Source organism: Capra hircus, chromosome 2 (genome assembly GCF_001704415.2).
Source record: "Capra hircus breed San Clemente chromosome 2, ASM170441v1, whole genome shotgun sequence".
NCBI lineage: Eukaryota > Metazoa > Chordata > Mammalia > Artiodactyla > Bovidae > Capra > Capra hircus.
Window position 1 is genome coordinate 16,696,958 of NC_030809.1, and position 18,267 is coordinate 16,715,224.

General features: G+C 44.7%; 1 protein-coding gene across 5 annotated transcripts in view; it reads right to left on the minus strand.

Annotated features, from left to right (window-relative positions):
• ARMC9 (armadillo repeat containing 9) overlaps positions 1 to 18,267 on the minus strand; it is a 182,821-nt gene that overhangs the window by 117,782 nt on the left and 46,772 nt on the right. For all 5 annotated transcript variants that reach the window (XM_018058243.1, XM_005676668.3, XM_018058256.1 and 2 more), the window contains exons 10-14: positions 15,487 to 15,521; positions 12,008 to 12,119; positions 8,303 to 8,395; positions 3,194 to 3,284; positions 1,100 to 1,223 (exon numbers count right to left, since the gene is read on the minus strand). In XM_018058243.1, coding sequence (XP_017913732.1) covers positions 1,100 to 1,223; positions 3,194 to 3,284; positions 8,303 to 8,395; positions 12,008 to 12,119; positions 15,487 to 15,521 — 455 coding nt within the window. The remainder of the gene's footprint in view (positions 1 to 1,099; positions 1,224 to 3,193; positions 3,285 to 8,302; positions 8,396 to 12,007; positions 12,120 to 15,486; positions 15,522 to 18,267) is intronic.

Here is an 18,267-nt window from a genome sequence, read left to right on the forward strand (position 1 = left end):
CCTGGAGAATCCCGTGGACAGAGGAGCCTGGTGGGCTACAGTCCATGGCGTTGCAAGGAGGCAGACATGACCAAGCAACAACAACAAAGTACACCTTAACAATGCTGTCAGCTAAAAAACAGAACAAAACGCTCTGGGAGGACATCAGTTCTGCTTCAAGAAGAGGTGTTTGATTTTTAAATTTCTAATATGGAGCAGTTGCATGCCATGAGGGGGTCCAGGCTGAGACCACAGGGTGGCTGGCTGAGATGAATGGACCAGGAACCAGGAAGCTCCACTCTGAATTCCAAAGGGTGACTGACCCCACTGGCTGTGTCTGTGTATTTATATGCCTGTCTCCCACAATGAACTCTGAGCATTTGGCAGGCTGAGGCTCTATCGGGTTTTATTCCTGTGTTTATTTCCAAACCTTGCACGTGGCTTAAGACACAATCTATCATCTAGCATCTTGTCAGCATGAGATAACATTCATTGGGAGAATACAATGGTGCTTTCACATGTAGGAGCCGGATGTGAGAGTTGGACCATAAAGGGCTGAGTGCTGAAGAACTGATGCTTTCGAACTGTGGAGAATACTCTTGAGAGTCCCTTGGACAGCAAAGAGAGTCAATCAGTCAATGCTAAAGGAAATCAACCCTGAATATTCATTGGAAGGCTGATGCTGAAGCTCCAATACTTTGGCCACTTGATTTGAAGAGCTGACGCATTGGAAAAGACCCTGATGTTGGGAAAGATTGAGGGCAGGAGGAGAAGGGGGCAACAGAGGATAAGATGGTTGGACGTCATCACCAACTCAATGGACATAAGTTTGAGCAGACTTCAGGAGATGGTGAAGGATAGGGAAGCCTGGTGTGCTGCAGTCCATGGGGTTGCAGAGTCAGACATGACTGAGCGTCTGAGCAACAACAACAAAGGATGGTTTAGGGGATTCAAGATAAGCTTTCTAGTTGGAAAGTCACCCAATCTCTTCTAAGTATTTACTGAAAAATATCACCCATCCCTTAGATTGTCACTGGGAACAAATAAGCACAAAACAGTGGCTAAGAACCTCCCAAGGTGATCTCATGGGAGCCACCGTGACCTATTGCATGGTCAGCACCTGAGGCTGAACTTCTGCAGGGCCCCGAGAACATTCTCCCGGGTGACGACATCCTTGTCTTCCTCCTTCAGCCTTTCCTCCAGCATCCGCAGCACCTTCGTGCTCTGGGCAAGGTAGCGGCGACCTAGTAATATGACCAGAGATGAACAAGTAAGAGAATTCATCTTGTGTTAAGTTTCTGCTCTGAAGCCACTTTCTATGAAAACTGTGCATATAACCCATGTAGAGTTTGGGATTCCTTGGTGGCTCAGTGGTAAAGAATCTGCCTGCCAATGCAGGAGATGCAGGTTTGATCCCTGTGTCAGAAAGATCCTCTGGAGAAGGAAATGGCAATCTGCTCCAGTATTCTTGCCTGGGAAACCCCAGGGACAGGGGAGCCTGGCGGGCTACAGTCGTTGGGGTTGCAAAGAGTCAGACACGACTTAGCAACTAAACAACAGCAACAGCAACAGCAACAAGAATTCAGGTGGTTTTATGTTCTAGAAAATGTAGTAAAGCATATTTCATCTTCAAGTTAGTTTCATTCAATCAACTAATGAATAGAAAAACACTTTTTCTATCGTCTGAACATGATTCATCACTGTGTTCTTGTGGGGAGCACTGTTTTTTATTTACCCACGATCTTGAGACCAAAAGTCAGATCATAAGGGGATGATGCATCTGTGTGTTATGAGCCCTTTAGTCTTAACATTAGAGGCAGCCAAGTGGTACTTTCTGGACATACCAATGGCCTGGAGAAGTTAGGAACTACACTTGGGACTCTATTATGAGCCTTGAATTGTCACTAGCCTATGGTAAACTTGTATCTTGATATAGATTACATTAATTTCAGACATAAATTTCAACAATATTATATGAATGGTCTCTGGCACATACTCTGGCTAATCATAAAATGTTTGCTAAATGGATGGAAGAACAAACAAATGAGAAAATTTTTGGAGTATCACATAGTCACAATCTAAAACTCCCTTTATTCATGTTAAAAAGAGCTCAAACAAATGAGAATTTATGGAAGATAATGGCATTTTGTAAAATCATTTTGAATTCTGTTATGGCAGCCTTTTGGTTTTGGAATTTTCAAATCTTCTTGATTTAAGAGGCTTAGTCTTTTACAAGAAATGGTACGGTGCTTATTGGAGTCACTTTAATTATTTCAACAACCTTATTTTGCCTTAAGTAGGAAATGGCAGAGAGTGCATTACCTGCTATCTTGAGAACAGTCTAAAAAGTACTACGTTATGATACCAGAAAGCTTACAAAACAAAACCGGAGGCTTACAAAATAAACTCCGAAACCATGAAAATTTGCTCTGACATAAACCACAACCGTGGGACAACAGCTAACTTTCACAAAAATCTTTAGAGGCATTAAACTAATGCATTGAGGAAGCACATGTCATTGCTAAGAAAGCTGGGGGGAATGTCTCTTTTCCCAGGGAAAAACACAGCCGCAAGACCTAGCTCTTCTCTTTGAAGATATCAATGAAAAAGGAAAATGTTGCTGCCCTATCAGTAAACAAGGGATGCTGGAGGCCATCAAGTCACTACAGCCACTCTGGACAGTAAGCCCTGAGGGGGCTCAGGATGGAGAAAAGCAGGACACTGGCCCCAGACAGCTGAGGTGCACATCAAAGGAATGCCTTCAGTGAGCCCAGACTCCTGCATCTTCCTGCACGTTTGTCTCTAGGTTGTGTCCAACTCTGCAGCCCCCAGGGTCGTAGCCCTCCGGGCTTCTCTGTCCATGGGATTTCCCAGGCAAGAGTACTGGAGTGGGTTGTCATTTTCTTCTCCAGGGGATCTTTCTGACCCAGGGATCAAACTTATGTGTCCTGCATTGGCAGACGAATCCTTTACTGCTGAGCCACCAGGAAAGAATTCCTGAAGAGGTCTGGCTTTAACAGTCATCTTTTGAAGTTTCAACTACCAGGTCTTTGTTGCCAAAAGGCCTGTATGTCCCGGCTCCTCCCTCATCTCTTCGGAGCAGTCTCTCAGAGCTATCTGATATGCCGTGTCCTGGCTTGTCCATTTCATCAGCCAAATAAAACATAATCCTCAACTTTTTTTTCCCAGTTGACAAGGAAAGCTGACATCTTACCTTCTGCTAGGGATGCGAAAGCGTTGATGAGCCTGGCTGTGTACTGCCGTACCACCTCACTCTTGGATTGCAGCAGCTGAAGCATGCTCCTCTGTGTGGAGTGGGGGGGAACATCAAAATGTCAAACGAGGAAAAACAATGGAGGTAAACACAAGTGAGAGAGAAGCCTGTGTCTCCTCTGAGGGTCTGCTGTAGTCTCCCTCAGCGTGAATTTATTAGAGGTGATTCAGTTTTGATTTCCAACTGGTCTTTTCTGTGACTTGGCAAAAGGAAGTTGTTCAAGTCTTTTGGACTCTGTGGGAGGGCGAGGGTGGGATGATTTGGGAGAATGGCACTATAACATGTATATTATCTTATGTGAAACGAATCGCCCGTCCAGGTTCGATGCACGATACAGGATGCTTGGGGCTGGTGCACTGGGATGACCCAGAGGGATGGGATGGGGAAGGAGGTGGGAGCGGGGTTCAGGATGGGGAACACATGTACACCTGTGGTGGATTGATGTCAATGTATGCCAAAACCAAGACAATATTGTAAAGTAATTAGCCTCCAATTAAAATAAATACATTTATAGTAAATTTTTTAAAAAAGAAGTTGTTCAGACTTACAGAGTAGAAGAATTAATTATTCAAAGGATTTATAATGGTGACTGACTCCAAGGAGGCAATGCTGTTTGCTATTATTGTTGCTGATGTTTTTCCGGGTAGAATGAATGACCCAGCACACATGTCTAATTTTGCTCCTCCAAAGCCACCATAAAACCAGCAGTAAATGGAGTTTTTAAGGAGACAGATATTCTCCAGGACACAGAAGATAGCACCAGAAACCATGACAACACAATTTTGGGATTAGGAATGCAGGAAGATAACACACTCAGCCGACCCAAGAATGCCAAACAGACAATGAGGAAGGAATTACCCGGTTTACATCACTTAATTCTCAGAAGTCACCAGAACTGGAGGAAAATCAAGGAGGAATGAAAGCTACAGGACCAGTGGCTCAGTGCCACACGCTGCTCCTGCTCCGTGTCCTCCCGTGCACCCCACACCACACACCTGGCACACTCTCTTTTGAGGGCCACACAGAAGGTCTCTGGATGGAGAACACCAGATGCAGGAGAGCGGAGCTTCCACACCAAAGCAGCAGAATAAATGCTCAACAGCCACCCCCTCCTCCTCTCCTAGCTGGCTCCCAGAACACTGGCAATCAAACCCTTACCTACCTACCTATGAACAGAGAAAACAAGAGAAGAAATCAACAAAATAACTCCAGAAAAGTTCCCACAATTACAGCTGTCAGATTGAACGGGCTCAAAAAGTGCTCCCCCAAAATGAATCAAATACACATCATGAAAGACATCAATGGGAAATTCATTAACACTGGTGAAAACGAAAAGACTCAACATACTTCCAGAAACAAAAACAGTTCACATACAAAGGGTTAGGAATTAGAAAGGCTTTGGACTTTTCAAGAGTAACATTGAAACCTAAAAGGCAGTGAAGCAATATCTTCAAAATTCTGAAGGATGATTATTTACAACCCAGAGTTCTACACAATGAATAAAGATATTTTCAGACAGACACAGCCTCAAAAAATATACTCCCCCAATCTATCCTTTCTCTAGAAGCTATTAACTAAAGGCTGTGCTCCACCAAAAAGACAATTATAGAATGTTGGAAACAGAGATCCAATTCAGGAAAGGGGTCAAAGGAATCAATATATGTTTGGTGGAGAGAGATTTCTGGAAGGCAGCTTTGCCCCAGAGGTGGAGGGCCACTAGTGCAAGCTGAATGACTGACTCAAAAGAGTGGCATAGTGAAGGCTGTCACCCCCAAGATGCCTATTGCCATTGTGCCATCTTTGTTTAGGTAAAAATTTTATTGAAATATAACATCCATCAGAATATTGCCCAGATCATGAGTATACAGCTTGATAGGTTTTCACAAAGTGGACATGTGGCTAACTGACAGTCACATCAAGAAACAGAACAACAACATCAAAAAAGAAACATTATCCAGGCCCCAGATGCCCTCCGAGGGTCCTTATCTCAACCAAGGGCAACATCTCTCCTGGCTTCTTATATAGTGGGTTAGTACTGTTTTAAATTTTTAAATAAATAAAGCCATGCTGTATTTATTCTTTTATATCTGACTTTTCTCATTCAGTGACTTCCCTGGTGGCTCAGATGGTAAAAGTGTCTGCCTACAGTGTGGGAGACCCGGGTTCGATCCCTGGGTCGGGAAGATCCCCTAGAGAAGGAAATGGCAACCCACTCCAGTACTCTTGCCTGAGAAATCCAATGGATGGAGAAACTTGGTAGGCTACAATCCATGGGGTCACAAAGAGTCGGACACAACTGAACGATTTCACTTTCTCATTCAATATCATGTTTTTGAGACTCATCCATGTTGTATCCTGTATGCTCCTTTCCATGGCTCAGTGTATGAAAGGGAAAGTGCTATTTGCTCAGTCATGTCCAACTTTTCGTGACCCCATGGACTGTAGCCCGTCAGGCTCCTCTGTTCATTCCCTTCTCCAAGGAATCTTCCCCACCCAGGGATCGAACCCAGGCCTCCTGCATTGCAGGCAGATTCTTTACCATCTGAGCCACCAGGGAAGCCCAATGGCCCAATGGCTCAATATATCCCATCTTAAAAATATATCGCAGATGACTTACCCATTCTACTCCTGATGGACATTTGGTTATAGCCAGTGTTCTGGTTCTTATAAATACTGTTGCTATGAACATTCTTATACCTCTTGCAGTTGAACATATGGCGTACTTCTGTTGGGATTATACTTAGGCGTGTTTTTGCTAGGGCACAGACTATGCAGTTGTAGTAAATACAGCCAGGATTCCACAGTAGCTCACCATGTAACACATTTTCAAGCAGAGTGCAACATACCTGGGCTGGTGAGCCCAGACTCATGTGTACTTGGACATCCCTGCCCACATGCTGATGAAGTTTCAGCTCCCTATCCACACCCTGCTGTGTGGACCAGCTGTGGAAAGTCTGTTCACCCCACAGAAGTGTGATCAACTCCTGAGAACTATGAGCAGACCAGGCGAGCTTAAAACCCAAATTAGAGTGCCTCACCATTCCCCCTTGGCCATACACCCTGCCACCAGATAACCAGTACCTGGGCTACATTTCAGCCCTGCCAGATGCCCTAGGCTTCCCCAGACTCTCTCCTGACTCTAACTACCAGTGTCCCCAGAGGAACCAGTAAGAGCCCAGGGGAGCTATGTCTGATTATAATCCAGCAATTTTGTTCATGTCACCTTCCCCTAGGTGCCTTCATCTAACCTGGAAATAGTACCCATTCCTTGCAGAGTAAGGTTTGTACTTGATACTCAGCAAACCCCAAAGCAAACACTGTATTATTCTGGGGACATATGCAAATGAGGCTACTATAAAGAAAAACAAGGAACTGATTAAGACAAGAGTGAGGATGTGCACACCCATGTTCAAAGCAGCATTATTCACAACAGCCAAAGGGAGAGGCAACTCAATTGTCTGTCGATACATAAACAGATAAACAAGCTGCGAGACAAATACTTATATCCCAACTTATTTTGGTGTCATGGTGACACGGCATCCATGTTTCCCAAGGAGTTTCCCCATTCTGCAGATTCTCTGCCATCTTAAGATAACTCCAGCTCATTTCTTATTGAAAAATAAATAAACATATAAGCCATACCAATTAAAAAAATGACTTGAGGAAGATATGACAGCTTCAGTGGCTATAAAGATTACAGCATTTTGACAAATATCATGTATCATAAAACCTAAAACACTTTTTATTAGAGGATGTGTTTTTTTATGCACAACCAAGAAAGAAAACTGCACTGCCAATTAAACTGTAACAGGCTATTGGCTATTCTTATAGATGCTAGCGTGAGGCAGGGGGAACTGCATCTTAGATTCAATGAAATATCATAATTCAGAAAGAATCAGTATTGAATTCTGATTCAGTTCAATACAACTGGATTTGAGTTTATAAGTCTGGAGAGTTTCTAATTCAGCTGCTTCAATGCCTAATTCAGCTAGATTCAATGTCATTACAATACCAACAACAACAAAAAAAAGGTTAAAGAAAATAACTCTAGAATTTGAGAGACTATTTTTCATAGTTAACACAACTCTTTCATGGGAGCAATAAGATTATGTACAAAGAAGAAACGCAAAACCCTCAGGGTTGCCGCCTGTGTACACAACATATCACGTGTGACAAGCCTCCTTGAGGGGCTGTTTCATCAGGTTCCGAAGAGGTACAGATACTCCACTCCCTTAACAGTAGGGAGATGAAAGTTTTTAGAGCATCCTAAATAAAGATGCAAGTGAAATAATGAGATGCAGTATCCTCTCACTGTAGGCCACAGCCAAGCTCTCGAAACTCCTCCCATCTGGAAACAGGTGCTGAGAACGTGGAAGGGGCTGGGGGTGGGGAGGAGAACCACCACTGTGGACCCCTCTGCACTGGGCGCCGAGTCACATCCATCCCACATGTGATCTCGCACAACCACCCCACAACCTCCCAAGGCAGGTGACTTGGTGGTGGGAAAGCTCCCTGAGGCCAGAAACTTGCTTAAGGGCATCAGCCAGCTGTTGGTGGGGCAGAGATCTGAGACCAGTTCATGTCCTTTTAAACCCCATACTTCCCCCACTGCACCATTAGACCTATCTGGTCCAAAGCTCTATACAAATAGTGTGGAAGACATGTGTAGAAGTCGGGCCCAGATGAAAACAACTGGAACCTGCTTCTTTACCTTGCCCATTCTAAGTCCTGCTGAGTTTTCAGACTCATGGTAAGCAGTGGCATGAGGGCAAGAGCAGAGACTTTGAGAAAAAAGAAAGAAAGAAAAATGGCAGAAAAGAGATGCAGAGCTGAACCAGGCAGTACTAGCTTGTTTATTAGGACTCTGCATTAGAAGTGAAAAGTGGGCTGAAGTCCAGGGTGGACAGCAGATCTCAGAAGCTAACAGAAGCCCCAGGCTGACATACGATCACTCTGTGAAGACATGCATAGAAACCAAGGGCCTCCTCCTTCTAAGACCCTCCCCAGAAGGGCAGGCCCCGGCTGGGCGCTGGCCCGTCTCCCACCGACCTGGCTGTGGCTGTGACAGTCCAACAGGTCGTTGCTGATGTAGGCCTGCAGGACGGTCTCCCTCTGCTCTCCGGGGTGCGATGTGGTCAAGCGCTAGGAGGAAGAAAAACAACAGTAGCGAGGTCCAAGTGTGAAAGTGGGGAAAAGGCATTTTCTCATCACGGGTGGCACCAGTAACTATGCCTTTCCCCAAACCAAATGAGTAACACCCAGCTGAGCAGCTGGTCAACAGGCTGACATGTCAGTGAATGAAAAATTACAGCGAACCTCCTAATGGGTGATTTAGGAGTCACCTAACACACATATGCTCCTGAGCAGTGAAAGTGGAAAATGATGGGACTGCAAGGGACCAGATAAAGGAGGGCTCCCCAATGCCTGGAGGGTTGTTTTTTTTTTTTTTTTTTCCCTGAAAGTGGCTCAAGAGTTGGTCCTTGAAGGATAAACAGACTCTCAGGCTTCAAGGGACATGTGAGCATGGTGCGGGCTAGGATGCATGGTCCAGCTGAGGGAGGTGCCCGAAGGGGAGAGCTGTGAGTGAGTGCTGGGCCCACAGAGCACACTCATTCTACGGCGGCCTGCACAGCACCACTGAGGATACTGTGTGTGCGTGCACGTCTGTGTGGGGCAACCCTGGCACTGCCTTCCCTTCTCTTTCCCAGGGCCCCTCTCCTTGGTGGGCTTCCCTGACAGCTCAGTTAGTAAGGAATCCGCTTGCAGTGCAGGAGACCCAAGTTCAATTCCTGGGTGGGAAAGATCCGCTGGAGAAGGAATTAGGTTACCCACTCCAGTATTCTTGGGCTTCCCTCGTGGCTCAGCTGGTAAAGAATCCACCTGCAATGCAGGAGACCTGGGTTTGATCCCTGGGTTGGGAAGATCCCCTGGAGAAGGGAAAGGCTACCCACTCCAGTATTCTGGCCTGGAGAAGTCCATGGACTGTATAGTCCATGGGGTGGCAAAGAGCCGGACATGACTGAGGGGCTTTCACTCTCTCCTCGGCTGCAGCAGGTCCAGTCTGTCTCTGACACCTGCCTCTGGGGACCTGCACCGTTCGGTTCTGGTAGCCTGCCACTCTGTCTTCTAGCCCACGTGCTGCTCATGGTCACACCTAGGGGCTGCTGCTTGTCTGTTGAGTTCGGAGGCCTCTGCCGGGCTGGTGTGGTGGGGCTGAGGTGGGGGTGCTGGAGGGGTCTCAGACAGCATCTTATAAGGATGTGTGTTTCTCCTGCTTGTTCTATGACAATGTCATTCAGTAAGCAAAGGAATACCAGGTCTCACCACGAGGCTCACTAGCATAGACCAACAGCGAGAACACAGTGGGTAATTCAAGAGCCCCGGGGAGGCTGGTAACCAAGGCAGCGGCAAACCTCCGGGCAGGTTACTCGCGTCACCCCACCCACTCCAGTCAATGGGACAGAGTAGACATGCTAACTGGTTGCTGGACTCTCCTGCTGGTCTGAATGCACACTCAGAGTTCTCCCCCAAAACACATTCCTGGAAGTGCTACCAGCCATCAGAGTGCACGAGGAGAGCTATTCTTATCCAGAGATGGGGAAATGACACAAAAGCATTTTGATGTCAAGACAGCATGAAATGTGGGGATCCCTGAAGAGGTCTGACACTACTGCGGGTCAATCAGAGTAGACTGTTCAGTTAAGGAGTGAACCGGCGTTGGCTTGCACCAGCGGTTCTCAAAGTATAGTCTGGAGAACCTGGGGGTCCCCAGAGTCCCTGCAGAGGGATCTACAAGGTCACAATTATTTCTATAATAATCACTGCAGATGGTGACTGCAGCCATGAAATTAAAAGACGCTTACACCTTGGAAGAAAAGTTATGACCAACCTAGATAGCGTATTCAAAAGCAGAGACATTACTTTGCCGACTGAGGTCCGTCTAATAAAGGCTATGGTTTTTCCTGTGGTCATGTATGGATGTGACAGTTGGACTGTGAAGAAGGCTGAGCACTGAAGAATTGATGCTTTTGAACTGTGGTGTTGGAGAAGACTCTTGAGAGTCCCTTGGACTGCAAGGAGATCCAAACCAGTCCATTCTAAAGGAGATCAGCCCTGGGATTTCTTTGGAAGGAATGATGCTGAAGCTGAAACTCCAGTACTTTGGCCACCTCATGAGAAAAGTTGACTCATTGGAAAAGACTCTGATGCTGGGAGGGATTGGGGGCAGGAGGAGAAGGGGACAACCAAGGATGAGATGGCTGGATGGCATCACGGACTCGATGGACGTGAGTCTGAGTGAACTCCAGGAGATGGTGATGAACAGGGAGGCCTGGCGTGCTGCGATTCATGGGGTTGCAAAGAGTCGGACACGACTGAGCGACTGAACTGAACTGAACTGAACTGAACTAAGATATGTTTTGTCTTTTTAATGGTCAGTTTCTCAGAGGCTAGATGAAGTGTGATACTGTGACAATGTAGAAGCAGAGATGAGAATTCAGCTGTCCTCCATCAAGCCAGACATTAAAGAAATGTATAAAAATGCAAAATAATGTCAGACTTCTAATTTTTTTAGTTTGGAAAATAGTTACTTTTCATAAAAATGGTATTTATGTTATGTCCTCGGTTTATTAGTGTTTATTTATTTTTATTCTTTGGTCATGCCACACGCATGGCATATGAGCTCTTATTTCCCTGACCAGGAATCAAGCCTGCTCCCTCTGCAATGGAAGTGTGGTATCTTAACCACTGGACCACCAGGGAAGTCCTATTATTGTTCATTTTAAATGAATTAATACATATACATTTTCTCAGTTTTAACTGCTAATACTATAAATTTTGGCAGAAAAAAATTCACACAAACAAAACCTCTTTGAGTTCCTCAGTAATTTTTGACCATGTCAAGAGGTTTGAGACCAAAAGGCTTGGGAGTCAGTAACTTTTGACCCTGTCAAGAGGTTTGAGACCAGTAGACTTGGGAATCACTGCCTTAACTGTGATCAATCTGAAGACTGGGGACAAAAGCAACCATTTACTTATTTACTTACTCATTTTTATTTGGTTGCACTGGGTCTTAGTTGCAGCATGTGGGATCTAGTTTCCTGACCAGGAATCAAACCCGGGCCCCTGCATTGGGAGTGAAAAGTCTTAGCCACTGGACCACCAAGGAACTGTCTATTTATTTTTTTAATGAAGCCTTTTTTTTCTTTTTTTGCCTGCCCCTTGGCAGAAGCAGTGCCCTCTGCAGTGGAAGTACGGAGTCCTAACCACTGGGACTCCCAGGGAATCCCCAGAAAAGCCGCTATTTAGGCTTTATTTTCCTTAAAGACTTATTAATAAGTTTTTTCTCTTGATGTGGCTACACAGGAATACCTAAATCCGGAGGTCTCTGTGGGGGCCAGTATGAGAGGTACCCCGAGCTCTAACAGGCTGACACCACCAGCTGCGGGTCTGGCTCACAACCAGGGAAGGGCCAGAGGACAGGGTGACTCCAGGGCCTGGAAATTGCATGTATCAAATCATCAAGTGAGTGTTATGGCAGCTATGATGTCAGTATAAGGGTTTTTTTTGTTTGGTTTTTTTTTTTTAGAGACCACAGTGATCGTCAGAAGCTGATTTTTTAATTTTAGCTCTTGGTATAAGCAGGCAGCAGGAAGAAAGATTTTGAGAAGGTGGGTTGAAAGATACAAGCAAGGGAGCCAGTCAAGAAAACCAGCGTGGTCTTTTTTATTTCCACTTCAAGAAAAAGGTACGTACCCAGCGTAGAGCCTGCAACAAGAAGGCTTTCAAGCGGTCACTCCCCAAGATCAAATCCTTCTTCAGTTTCTCATAATCCAAGGAGGGCAGTAATGGGACATCCTTCAGTTTCCTGCTCAGCAACACAAGTTCAAAGAGAAAGAAAAGGGCACAAGGGCACATTCATTATACCTCCTGAGTATCATGACGTCCCATCTCAAGTGGCTCTGACAGATGGACAGGTAGGGGTCCACTTGCTCTCTCTGTGCTCCTGGCATCAACTCCAGGCCTCCACTGAGAGGGCTGGGTTCCAGGCCCCCATCCCCGCTTCAGTGGGCTCAGCTCTGCCTCTCACTTATGTACTAAGATCTATATAAGTTTTCCTAAAACAAGGAGTCTGCCTAATGGCTATGGAAACCACTGCATGCACATAGACCAGGGCTCCACACCATGGGGATGAAACTGCCTTGGAGACCTCATAACTTCCCATCGAAGTTCTAAGATTCTGAGCAAAACCCAAAGTCTTATTAGTGTCAGCAGGCCCCTAGGGTCTGCCCTAAAAACCTGTCCCCCTCAAGCCTGAGGGACAGGCTTAGGGGGATGTGAAGGATAGCGAAGTGAAAGTTGCTCAGTCGTGTCCAACTCTTTGTGACCCCATGGACTATAGTCCATGGAATTCTCCAGGCCAGAATACTGGAGTGGGTAGCTTTTCCCTTCTCCAGGGGATGTTCCTAACCCAGGGATCAAACCCAGGTCTCCCATATTGCAGGTGGATTCTTTACCAGCTGAGTCGCAGGGAAGCCCGAAGGACAGACCAGGGGTCAGGACACAACCCTGAAGCTGAGGAGCACCTCATTGACCCTCCAGGAGGTAGGAGGATGTGGCCAGGAAGTGGCAGTAGCAACATGCCGGTGAAGCGGGTAGCAAGTAGGACAATTTGCAAACCCTCCTCGAGAGGACCTGAGTCAGACCTCAGGCTAAGGCAGGTTTCAAATCAGACAGATCTCTGTTCAGAGACCTACAAGGTGTGGACGACCCAACAGCTGCATTTGGTTCACCAGAAACGGAAGGAACCATCTTAGATGCCTTGTCTTTAAAACAAGCGACCTCATATTTTGTTTTGTTGAACAGAAGGAGACTGGAGTGCACAGAAAAATTGAAAACTGAACGATGCCTGGACTGTCTCAACGTTAATTTCCTCATTTGAATGTTTTACTACAGCCAGATGAGATGTCCCCACTGGGGGACTCAACTTCAGGTGCATCTGTAATTATTTCAAAACAAAAAGACTAAAAACTAAACAAAATATGAGTCTTCTAATACTGTGCAGAGAATATGAATATTCAATGAGGATTCACTGAGAACTGAGTAAAATAAGATAAAGATGTAGGGTTTCATTTGTTTTAAGGGTGGAGTAAAAACTGGGTTAATGTTTCTGGAGGTAGGATTGGAGGTTCTTTCAATTTTCTTCTTCATATGTTTCTGTGGAGTCAAAACTTCTATAATGAGCATGTATTACTTACATTATAGGAGAAATTTACATGCTAGGTTATTTTTTGGCCACACCATGTGGCTTGCAGGATCTTAGTTCCCTGACCACGTTGGAACTCACACCCTTGGCAGTGAAAGTACAGAGTCCCAATCGCTGGACTGCCAGGGAATTCCCTTAATCTTAGTTTTTAAAAGACAAAATGAGATCTTCTTACAGTGCCCGGAAGAAAAAGCTAGAAAAGAGGCATCCAATGGGGTCTCTGTTAACATTCTTGGGGAAGAGCATCTTCAATTTAAAACAAGCAAATGGTAAACCTCTGTACATGGCACATTGATTATTTCGATTTTTCTCCAGAGGCAGATACTATTGTGAGTTTAAAAAGTAATACAAATATTTTTTAAATTGCAATTATAAATAGCTGGCCAGTATTCTCCAGAAGTGTCAAGGCCACAAAAGACCAAGACTGAAGAAGGATTTTGAAGTAAAGGAAACTAAGACGTGACACGACTAACACGTGTGATCCTGGACTGAATGTCAGTCCACAGAAAGGACACGATGGAACGACTGGTAAAGTGTGAGTCAGGCCTGCAGGTTAGCTGACAGTGCTGCGTCAGCATTAATCTTCTCATTTTGATGACTACACTGGGCTGGCGTAAAACAGTAACACTGGGAATCTGGGTGACGGATATATGGGAATTCTCTGTTTTGAAACTCTGAAATTATTTCAAAAGTAAAAAAAAAATTTTTAATTCAAACAGGCTTTTTCTAGACAAAAAAAGTTCCATTTTAAAAACCAAGTTTGATAATGTTCCATAGCTAGGGAGCTTCTACTGGAAAGAGGAAAAACTGTCCTATTTGGGCCATATTTACTTGCCAGTAATGGACTGATGCTGATGCTAAAGCTCCAACACTTTGGCTACCTGATGCGAACAGCCAACTGGGAAAGATTGAGGGTAGGAGGAGGAGGGCGACAGAGGATGAGATAGTTGGGTGCCATCACTGCCTTGATGGACATGAGTTTGAGCAAGCTCTGGGAGATAGCGAAGGACAGGGAAGCCTTGCATGGTGCAAAGAGTTGGACACGACTAAAGAGACTGAACAACAATGGCAATATTACCAACTAAGTTGCTCAAAAACCCGGCATTTCTGTGGTCCAGCCGCTTTCCCAGGGTCCATGAGGAAACAGGTAGAGAGGTATAAGAGTGGTCCAAGGTCACAGAGTCTATGGCCAAGGGGGGTTTTAATCCTGACAGTCTGTGCTCATAAGTACCACATTCTAGAGCCTCCAACTGAAGTGAACCAGGTGCAGGGTCCATGTCAGGCTCGGGCAGGATGGAGGGAGGAGGAACGTTGTATGAACTGCAGGTGTCTGTGTAATCTCACAGCACCCAGCCCACTGCATCCCCCACTCGTGCCACCCAAGGCTGGCTCAGGGAGTCACCAGAAACCACCCTAATCCTCATGTCCATGCCAAAGGTTCTCGACTTCCTTGCTACTGCAACACACATGCCTGATGAAGCTCCCCCCACCCCCCTGCCCCTTGGGGGACAACCTGAGTAACTTGGGCAGGAATGCTCCAGCACAACACAGAGCCATCCTGTGGCCCTGGTCATGGTGTGAATCAGCAGAGAACGTGCAATGTAAACACTGCAACACTCCGCTGACTGCCTTATGACAGGAAATTAAATTGATTTCTATAAAACATTATAGGAAAAATTCAATGATTTTTTCCATTTGATGTTACCTTTCCAACATAAATAGAAATAACTTTAAAAGATATTTTTATAAGTATTTTTTGGGACTTAAAAAAAACTTTATTCCAAACATATTTGATAAGTATTACTTATAATTACTGGTATTTCCTTTAATACCTACATGGAGCTCCAGCTAAGTAAAGGAATTCGTCTAAATTAGGCAGTTAAAACGAGAATTGATTGAAAGCACTTGGAATTCCATTTTTACCCATAGCCATTCCCCTTAATAGCAATTCCTCAGAGCAGTTACTTACACGGGTGCCAAGGAGGCTCTTAACATGGTTGAAGCCTGCGAGGGAAGGGGAAGAAGGAAATAGGTTTTGCGTTAAAACACTGACAGCAATGTGCTAATCCCCAATCACTGTAGCGGAACAAGAACAACAGATTTGCAAAGCTTTTCATCCACTGGATTCTCCAACTGTAACCAGATTCAATTTAAAAATTAGCCCAAGTCCAAGGTAAGTGACACCTTACTGATGCATTTCCCAAGCGACCCACCCTTGACTTGTTGCTAAACTCCACTCCAAAGAGCACTCTATAAAACCCCAGGTGGGTTCACCCTGACCAAGCTCTTGGAGGAACTTAAAGCTGCCTGGTCAAAGACATCATAAAGAATAAAAGCAATGAAAATCAGTTTATTATCCTGGTTTTATTAAGATTTTATCTTTTAATATGAAAATAACACATGCACTTTGCACCGAGTCAAACAATATAGAAATGTTTATAGAAAAAATTCACAAGCCCCCTCCCATACCACTCCCTAAAGGGGATGTAAAGATCCTGTCTACAGGCCAAATCACAGCCTATTTTGTGGGCATGTCCCATTTACTGTTTTCTTGCTTTCTTTTTGCCATATTAAGCATGCACTACAATAGAGAAACAATCAAGTGCTGTGAATGGCACTTGTTTGGATTGACTCCAACCAACCATAAAGGACATTTGAGAAAAGAAGGGAAATGTGAAAATCTCATTGGTATTATATGATACTAAGGACTTAGTGTTAATTATATTTGGCACTGTGGTTATGTCGTTTGTTTTTTTTTTTTTAAAGCCCTTATCTGTTTGAGATGCACATTGAATTATTTATAGGTAAAGTAATAGATAGTCAAAGCTATGGTTTTTCCAGTAGTCATGTATGGATGTGAGAGTTGGACTATAAAGAAAGCTGAGTGCCAAAGAACTGATACTTTTGAACTGTGGTACTGAAGAAGACTCTTGAGAGTCCTTTGGACTGCAAGGAGATCCAACCAGTCCATCCTAAAGGAAATCAGTCCTGAATATACATTGGAAGGATTGATGCTGAAGCTGAAACTCCAATACTTTAGCCAGCTGATGTGAAGAAGTGACTCATTGGAAAAGACCCTGATGCTGGGAAAGATTGAAGGCAGGAGGAGAAGGGACGACAGCGGATGAGATGGGTGGATGGCATCACTGACTCTATGGACATAGGTTTGAGCAAACTCCGGCAGTTGGTGATGCACGGGGAGGCCTGGCGTTGCTGCATTCCATGGGGTCACAAAGAGTCAGACACGACTGAGCAACTGAACTGAGAGTGATAGAAAGTTTGGAATTTGTTGAAGAGAACTCTAGGAGGGAAAAGCTAAGTAGAGTAGAAGAGAGGAAGTCTCAGCTGTCTGTGGGGCCTTTCCAGAAGGGGCAGGCGTTGGTACTCTGCTTCCTCTATGTCACCACAACCCTCTAACAGAGCCTATCCATGCTGATCATATTCAGTGGTGGTTATTTTACAGCCACTTCTGAGTCCTTCTCCTTTAGCAGACACCGAGTTCCACAAAGGCTGGAGACATAGCACCCTCGTGTCCCTGACACGAAGCACAGTGCCTGGACCACAGGGACACTCAGTCAACGTTTGCTGAATGAATGAATCTAGACTGACTTCCTAAAGGGGCACTTGAGGGAATTTTCTGGTGGTCCAGTGGTTAGGACTCCGTGTTCTCATTGCCAAAGGCCCAGGTTCAATCGCTAAGATCTAAGATCCTTAAACCACGTGGCCAAAACAGTTTTGTGTTTTACTTTAAATCTTCAAAAGTGGGCACTCTAGGGCTTCCTTGGCGGCTCCATGGTAAAGAACCTGCCTGCCAGTGCGGGACACGCAGGTTCGATCCCTGCTCTGGGGAGATCCCACATGCCCAAGAGCTGCTAAGCCTGTATGCCACAACTGCTGAAGCTTATGCTCTGCAACAGGAGAGGCCCACACAGCTCAACTAGAGAGTAGCCCCCGCTCCCCACACTAGAGCAAAGCCTGAACAGCAACAAAGACCCCGGACAGCCAAAAATAAATAAATAAAATTATTAAAAAAAATAGAATCCATGTCAGAATGCTTGACAAATTTAACAAACAACTGTAATACATCAGCCCTGTTGTCAACTGTTTCCCTTCAAAGTATTTACAGACCTCCCAATTCTCACCTCGAAGACAGAAAGCCCTGCTTTTAAATGGCTCATGACCAAGTATGTTTTGCATTTTTTAACTCTTTGACTTTTTTTTTTTCCCTTGGCCCACACTGCATGGTTTGTGGAATTTTAGTTTCCTGACTAGGACTGAACCTGGGCCCTTGGCGCTTGGCAGTGAGAAAGCGGCGTCCTAACCACTGAGCCACCAGGGAATTTCTTTTCATTTTTAAACCCTTGACTTTTTGTTTTTTTAATCAAAGAAACTACCTGTTATTCCTGTTACTGGCTTAAGTAGCAAGCAGTTCAGAAAATAAGTTGGAAATGTCATCTATATTACTCATCTAACACACTAAGAGGATCAAGGAGCCAGGAATGAGTCAATTAAGGACACAGCCATAGTAAAATATGAGCATAATATATGCACAAAAGAAAAATATTTTAAAATTAGTGATATTGGCTAATTCATATTTCCACAAATAAAATTCACTTACATACACCCCCTTTTTTCATAATCAAGAAAACCATTTCTATCTTTCAAAAAATTATTTTCCTCTTTTGCTAAATTCTACATCATTCTATTTGTCCTATGAAGAAATTAATTGAAAGTAGTAATAACCGACCCT